Source organism: Austrofundulus limnaeus, unplaced genomic scaffold (genome assembly GCF_001266775.1).
Source record: "Austrofundulus limnaeus strain Quisiro unplaced genomic scaffold, Austrofundulus_limnaeus-1.0 Scaffold337, whole genome shotgun sequence".
Taxonomy (NCBI): Eukaryota; Metazoa; Chordata; class Actinopteri; order Cyprinodontiformes; family Rivulidae; genus Austrofundulus; species Austrofundulus limnaeus.
Window position 1 is genome coordinate 637,797 of NW_013952739.1, and position 8,069 is coordinate 645,865.

The 8,069-nt window shown below is 41.5% G+C and overlaps 2 protein-coding genes across 10 annotated transcripts in view; one reads left to right on the top strand and one right to left on the bottom strand.

Annotated features, from left to right (window-relative positions):
• Positions 1-1,531: 1,531 nt before the first annotated feature.
• Positions 1,532-8,069, top strand: part of unm_hu7910 (un-named hu7910) — a gene marked incomplete at both ends in the record, with an annotated part of 36,066 nt that continues 29,528 nt past the window's right edge. For 6 of the 9 annotated variants that reach the window (XM_014022605.1, XM_014022607.1, XM_014022611.1 and 3 more), the window contains 4 exon segments: positions 1,532-1,625; positions 4,989-5,186; positions 5,340-5,384; positions 6,957-7,025. In XM_014022605.1, coding sequence (XP_013878059.1) covers positions 1,532-1,625; positions 4,989-5,186; positions 5,340-5,384; positions 6,957-7,025 — 406 coding nt within the window. 9 annotated transcript variants of the gene reach the window in all.
• LOC106527663 (uncharacterized) overlaps positions 7,038-8,069 on the bottom strand; it is a 3,643-nt gene continuing 2,611 nt past the window's right edge. Inside the window, exon 2 of the mRNA XM_014022616.1 lies at positions 7,038-8,060. Within this exon, the coding sequence (XP_013878070.1) occupies positions 7,761-8,060 (300 nt within the window). The 3' untranslated portion in view covers positions 7,038-7,760. The remainder of the gene's footprint in view (positions 8,061-8,069) is intronic.

Below are 8,069 nucleotides of genomic sequence, written 5' to 3' on the forward strand. Positions count from 1 at the left end.
TATTAATTTTGATTGAAAAATTTTTTTGATGGAAGATGCTTTTTGTTTGATTGAATAATAAAAACACAAATTTACCCCCATACAGGTGCTGCTCTTATTTCCGCCTCACCTGCATTGTTGCGGTGACATTCTGCAGGTATGGAGTTAAATTAAGGCCAAAGGTTTTGTTTAAAATAAAACTAGAGGTGCTCGATGTTGACCTTTTGCCGATATTGTTCAATACTTAATTTCTGATTCTGATATTAATCGATATAAAGCTGACGTCACATTTCTCCTGTCAGGACATGTCTGCTTTACCTCACTGGATGAGTTCCTTAAACATTTTTGAGTTTCAAATCTTTTTTTTTTCTGTTATTTTTGAGTTTCAACATTTTTTTTTGTTTAAAAAATGTTTTATTTGGAAGAAAACCCAGTTTAGCTCCATCCCCTCAAACCTTTAAATCTGGACTGAACTAATCTGCTCTAATCTATATATATATAATCTCTAATCTAATGGATTTTTCTTCATGTGATCCTTTGAAATAAACCCCAGAGTCTGTGAACAAACTGTAAAAACCCTCTCACCTGTTCAGAGTCAGACCCGGTCTGTTCAGGACCCTGATGAAGAGGAGGATGAAGATGAGGCTGCTGACCGGTCAGGTGGTCTTCAGGCTCCACCTTGTGTCTGACTCCACTTCCTGTCCTCTGAATTAACTGAATAATGTTTATATTATATTTCCCACATTTCTGCAGAAATGTCCTGACCCGGTCCTCGTGATGAGGCAACGTGTCTGTTAGCAAAATATCACGTGATTCACTGGAGCAAACTAATCATTTGGAGCATCAATGCATCCTGTTATAATGTTTTATTTTAAATATTTACTTCCGTTTTTGTTTGTTCCAACTGTTTTTCTTGTGATATGAATTGTTGGTGACATTAAATCATATAAATCTAATAAATGTGATGTTTTCATCCTGTGAAGAAGCGCTGAGTGAACCTTTGTTCTCCTGCGGCGCCACCTTCTGCTTCAACCTGGAACTGCACCACAGGATGAGCTTTTATTTTTTTAAATATCTCCACAAATTAAATTAATCTGATCTAGTAAAAGTTCATTAAGTTATATTAAAGTATTGAATAAACATGTGGAAACTTTAACACTAAAACTTGTCAGTGCAGAAACTGTTTTCATAGAGTTAAATGTGATTATTGTTGAGTTCACCTCCTATAAGTTTTAAATGGGTTTAAATGTTATTAAATGAACTACACAAACAATATTTCCACCCAGATGTTTAAACTCCTCTTCTTCTTCTGCCACGTTTTTTCTCCTTCCAGAGAGATGATGGACGAGGCGAAGCGTTTAAGGAATCTGATTGGTTGAAAAGCTCCAGGGCCCGCCCTAAAACACGCCTCTGCCTCAGTTTCCGGATTCTGATTGGCCGGAGCTGACGTCAGTCACGGTTACTATGGACTTTGGCTTTGCTTGTATCCAAGCAGTGAGGACGTGTTTCTGAGTGGACTCGGCTTCTTGTGGAAACTCCAGCCCGGTTTGAGGTTCAGGTGGTCGCTGCTCAGCTGGAGAACCCTCCTCAGAGGCTTCACAGAAAAATGGCGCAGAAAAAGAATTCAAAAACTCAGTCAAAAAAAGGTGAGCAGTGTTTTTCTCTTACCGTACCACCGGAGCTCGGTCCTTCATACAGAACTCCATTAAGCCTTGTTCACTTTGAGCTGATCTCTTGATGAACTGAAGTCACGCACCACGCACGACAAAATAAACACAAAAACTTTTATCTAAAAGTAAAGTTCTTCAGTTCGGTTCAAAGGGTTTGTTTTCCTGTGAGCCCCCCTGTCTGAAATCAGGCAGAAAKCATGTTTGTTCAGCATCAGAGTCAGCACACAAACAGAAAGAATTTAATATAAAAAAGTAACAGTGTTTGTGCATTTCATTAACGCCGAGTTTTACTTTATTACTATTTCATTATTTAAATATCGTAATTAATATTCGGTTAACACTGCTGGCGCGAAACAAGAGGAGACTTAAAATGAGTGATTTTTGAATGGAGTCTGGTGAGTGGGTAAGCTAATGTAGCTACCAGTTGCTAATAGACGCTAACCTGATGGAAATGAGATAAGGGTCGAGTTTCCGGGTTTTTTGGATAAATGACATATTTATAATCCTAAAATGAAGCATTTATGTTTATCTATGATAATATAACCAGTTTTATTAATTATAGAAGAAAAGGAAAGGATGTTTCTTGTTCTGTGATCATCTCTGTGAGAGTTTGTTGATCTTAAACAGGAATAAAAACATGGTTGTTGTGCTGAAGAGTTCCTGTTAATTCATGTAAAACATAATAATCATGTTTTTTATGATCTGAACAGTTCCTGATGTGTCTGATGGTTCCTGTCACATTTTAACCAGTCTTTACTCTGTAAGTTTAGACACATTCAGATCATCATCAGTGCAGTCAGGATGTGTCTGAATCACAAATCTGATGATTTAAAGAGTGACCTTTGACCTCTGCTGTCATTCATGTCTTTATGATGATTCAGCTTTAACTCATGTTGTCCTGTTTTCCTGCTCTGTTATTTTAGCTGTTTTTAACCCAGATTGTTCGGCTCGTTCAGCTGACAGCTGCTGTGACGTTTGTTTTGTGACTTTTATATTTTTAAAAAATATTTCACTTTATTTACAACAATATTTACACAGATCTCTTCATCTGCTGGCTCTGTTCATGGCTTCTTATGCTACTGTTAGCTTTTAGCTATTTTTACCCTAAACTACACTAAACTCTGCAGCGTTTCATTAGCTTCTTTTAGCTAGTATCAAGTCTTTTGATACTTTTATCTTCTATCAGCTTTTCAGTGAACATTTCTGTAGTTTTTTACTTCATGTTTGGATCTTTTAGCTGATGTTCGGTTTCTTCAGCTGATGGTTTAGTTATAATAAGTTGTTTCTGTGGTTTTAGCTGATTCTGTCAGGGATATTCTTCTTTCAGCCGTTCCTCTGCTGGACGATTTACTGTTTCTGATGTTCAAACTTTCTCTGGTGAATTTTCTCGTCTGATAAAACTTCAGACCAGAAGTTTATTTAGCTTTAATAAAGGTTCTGGTTCTGGTTCTGGTTCTGGTTCTGGTTCTGGTGCTCTGTGCCCTGACCTGTGGGCCGGGTCGAGCCCTGATGGTTCCTCCTCCTCAGGCTGGTTCTGGACCTGTGGTCTGTACTCTCTTCTCTGGTATCAGAGGCTTTGTCAGTTCTAAGAATAGACCGGGTCAGGTTCTGGTTGTTCTGCAGAACCACAATCAGTGCTGGGAGCAGGAGGAGGAGCAGGAGGAGGAGGAGGAGGAGGAGGAGGAGCAGATGAAGGTCTCCCTGTTTAAAAACAGTTTAGTTTGTGTCTCTGGTTCTGATCGTTCAGACCAGTGTTCCAGTCCCGACCCGGTTCATGCAGCGGTACCACCACTATGGCACCTCCTGCTCCTCCTCTCCTGCAGCTCCTGTAGAGGAGATTCACGCTGAGGAGGAGGAGGTGTGTGAGGAAGATGAGGAGACYGAGACAGGTAGGACTGACAGGTGATCCGGGTCCGGTTCTGTTCTCCTAAAGCTCGGTTCTGATTGATGTGGCTCGTTTAGGAGGCGCTAACGAGGAGGAGGTTCTTCATTCTGAGGAGTCCAGTGTCACAGAGTCCGGTAAGGTTCTGCTTTGACCTGGTTCTGCTTTGACCTTTAGGTTTAACACCAAACTAACACTTCCTGTTGTTGATTTTCACAATAAAAGCTTCCAATGAACAGACTTGTTCTAATAATAATGAGAGAACAGCTGCAGTTCTTTAAACCCTGCAGCTGACCAGGACCAGGGTCACACAGACCTGATGAGTCCAGGACCAGGGTCACACAGACCTGATGAGTCCAGGACCAGGGTCACACAGACCTGAAGAGTCCAGGACCAGGGTCACACAGACCTGATGAGTCCAGGACCAGGGTCACACAGACCCAAAGAGTCCAGGACCATGGTCACACAGACCCAAAGAGTCCAGGACCAGGGTCACACAGACCCAAAGAGTCCAGGACCAGGGTCAGACAGACCTGATGAGTCCAGGACCAGGGTCAGACAGACCCAAAGAGTCCAGGACCAGGGTCAGACAGACCTGATGAGTCCAGGACCAGGGTCAGACAGACCTGATGAGTCCAGGACCAGGGTCAGACAGACCTGATGAGTCCAGGACCAGGGTCAGACAGACCCAAAGAGTCCAGGACCAGGGTCAGACAGACCCAAAGAGTCCAGGACCAGGGTCAGACAGACCTGATGAGTCCAGGACCAGGGTCACACAGACCCAAAGAGTCCAGGACCAGGGTCAGACAGACCTGATGAGTCCAGGACCAGGGTCAGACAGACCCAAAGAGTTCGATCTGTTCTGTTCTGTTTTTATTCAGTCCCAGAACCAGGCCCGTCTGCTGGATCAGTGAAACTTTAATAACAGGCAGAAGGTTTTAGTTTGTTGTCTGTTGATGAGAAAAAGTAAAAAAAAAAAAATGTTTTCTTCCTGAAGTGAAGTGTTTTTCATGTTTTTAAATCTTTTTTTCTTCAGCAGAAATAAAAATTCCCACTCTTGAAGGTCAGTGAAGGCAGCGTGGTTTGAGGTCAGAGGTTGGAGACAAACATGATGAAACATCAGAAATGTCACAATTTGTTTTGTAAAAAGTAGAAACCAAACCAGAAACTGTCAGATAAAAGACATTTAAAGAGCCRTGACACATTGACCAAGTCATTCACATAAAAGATAAACAACTTTGCTCTAAGTATAGACCCTGAGGAACTCCACATGTAATTCCACATAGTTCAGATCTGACATCATTATTACAAAATAAAACTGAAATTATTACAATTATGTTTTATTATTAAATAAATGAATAAAGAGTTAAATTTTTGTCAGATGTAATGTTTTATTCTGCTCACAAATGTTTGATATCTGTTATATAAAACATTCACTTCAGTCTTCATGTCTGCAGAGACAAAGACGGTGCCAGTTGACAACAAGAATGGAAGAAGGTTCGATGGAGGAGCAGCAGCAGGAGGAGGAGGAGGAGGAGGAGAAGGAGGTCCTAAGTACTCAATGTTCACCTGGTTCGTGGTTCTGGCTCTGCTGGGGGTCTGGAGCTCTGTGGCCGTGGTTTACTTTGATGTGGTGGACTACGACAGCGTCCTCGGTGAGTTCTCCTGAACATCAGAACCCTCTGATGAAGCCCTCAGTCCCACAAACAGGTTCTGCTTCTGGTTCTGGTTCTGTATTGTGTCTGAGCTGTCGTCTCTCTTCATCCCTGCTCCTTATCCTCCTCTCCTCCTCTTCCTCCTGCATGCAGCAAGAGCTCAGGAGTTTCGTTTGAACTTTTCTCAAGTTTTACAAGGTAGGATCCAAAATCCTCCAATCACCTTCATGTCAGTCTGGTTCCATCAGGTTCTATTAAACTAACGGTTCTAACAGTCCTGGTCTATGTTCTGGTCCAGAGAAGGTCCATCTCCTTCAGTTCAAGGGACTAAATAAAACTGGTCTGGTTCTGACCCTGAAGTTAACAGAAACAGAGAACAGGTGTGTCAGTTTGTGTTTTTACCCACAATGCTCAGCAGCAAACAGCACAAACATGGAGGCTGGATGGAACTGTTTCAGAGGTCCAGTCAAAAATAAAACCAGAAACACCAGTAAGTGACAGGAAACCAGTCTGAAACTAGAACTTCCTGTTGAATAAAGACTGAAGATCATCGGTTTGTTTCACTGAGTTCAGAGTAAATAAAACCTGAGTCTGATCTGCTGCTGGCTCATAAACCTCAGAAAAACAGAACCAGGTTTTTGTCTAATTGTTTTGATTAGAGGAACAGACGTTCTGCAGACAGAACCTCTTCCTCTGTTTGTTGCATCAACTTTGTACTGAAGATCCTGGTTCTCTGAACAGAAACCAGATCTACTGTACTGAATATTGTCAGAACCAGGACTAAACCCAGGTTTCTGCAGAGATCCATAATGACATGAAGCTGTAAATAAAAATGTTTTATTGATGCAGCGTCAGGCTCTCAGCTTCAGTCTGCAGTTTRATTCAGCTCTGTTTCAGGTCTTGTGGTTTTTCTTGCCTCTGGTGGTTCAGTCTGACGCTTGTCTCCACATCCTTCCTCTTTCTGCAGCAGCTTCACCAAACTGTGACCTGCTTTGTGCTCCTCGACACGTCATCTGAGCCACGCTACGAGTTAATAACTACAGAAGTTACATTTATTATCTGCTGCTGTATCGAGTTCTGATGGAGARGAGACTGATAAAACTGACTCAATAAAGAAATGACTGATAAAACACCTGAATATGATTAGAACTACAATCCCATTTCCAATGAGGTTGCTACATTGTGGATAATGTAAATAAAAACAGAATAAGCTTGTTCATAAATAGTTTAACCCATGTTCAGTTGAATACATCACAACGTCAAGAAATTTAATGTTTTTATTATTATTTTTTGCAAATATTCAGTCGTTTTGAATTTGATGCTGCAACACATTCCATAAAGGCTGGAACATGTTTTCTGATGTGTTCATCAGCTTTCCTCCCAACTTCAGTGGAAATGGTTTTGTAATTAAAAAGGACCAAGGACACATCCTTGTGAAACTCCTTAAACACAGTCAAGTTCAGCAAATTTTAAATGATCCATCCTCCCCATTGTTTTCCTTCGGTCTTGAAAATCCTCCTGTGGAATTTAATTATGTTTTCCTGCTTTTATTGTGAAATCCAAAAGTAAAAAAAAACCATATATTCATGAATAAAAAGACTTAGTTTCTCTTTACCATGTGTGGGCAATGATCTCACAGCTAGTCTTAATCTGAACTTTTCATCAGTTTTCATCTGAAGTTTTTTGTACAGAAAACATAAATAACAGCCATGAAGTCTTGAAAATGTTTTTGAAACTTGATGGAATAAATAATCTGTCTTCCTCCTGCAGGTAAGCTGGCGTCCTACGACACCAACGGAGATGGACACTTTGACATGGAAGATGCTAAAGTTCTGCTCGGCAAGTGCAGTTTGAGTTTCAGCTTGTTTTCTGTTTAAACTCCTGACTGATGTGGTTTACAGAGAAACCTTTAACRATCGAGTTCAGTCAGGTCTGTGTGGAAAACATTTACCTGTTTCAGGTGTTCAAGATGGGGTTTAARGCAAGATTAACCTCAGAAATTAAATACATTTCAAATTAAGTTAACCCATAATACACATGTCCAGATTAGAGGTGATATTTAATCCCTTTGTTGAAAGGTTTTGTTTGYTTGACATTAGTCTCAGATCCAGGCCATCAGACTCAGATTTTCTGGTACTCTGAGGCCCAAGCTCATTATCAGACCCTCAGAACAGGACGTTGAGGTAATAGAGATTGTTAAGGACATGTGGAGATCAGGTTTGGTGGGTAGAAGCACTTTGTATCACCTTTCTGCTGAAAAGTGCTATAAATAAATAATAAATAAATAAATAAATTTGACCTAGATAGGTCTGAGTCAAGCACCGGGATGACCTGGGTCTTGTCTTCAGACTGGAGGACACAGAACCACAGGAACCCCCAGGATAGTCGAGAGAAACCAACACAMGAACTTGTGTCCACGTCCTGTAGAAAGTCCAGTTTGATTATCTTGTCTGAGCTCCACCAGGACCAGTCTGAGATCCATCAGGATCACCAGGTCCAGTCTGAGGTTCACTAGGTCCAGTCTGAGGTCCACCAGGTCCAGTCTGAGGTCTACTAGGACCCGTCTGAGGTCTACTAGGTCCAGTCTAAGGTTAATAGGACCCGTCTGAGGTCCACCAGGACCAGTCTGAGGTCTACTAGGACCACTCTGAGGTCTTCCAGGACCAGTCTGAGGTCTTCCAGGACCAGTCTGATGTCTACCAGGACCAGTCTGAGGTCTATTTGGACCAGTCTGATGTCTATTTGGACCAGTCTGAGGTCTATTTGGACCAGTCTGAGGTCTATTTGGACCAGTCTGAGATCTATTTGGACCAGTCTGAGGTCTATTTGGACCAGTCTGAGGTCTATTTGGACCAGTCTGAGATCTATTTGGACCAGTCTGAG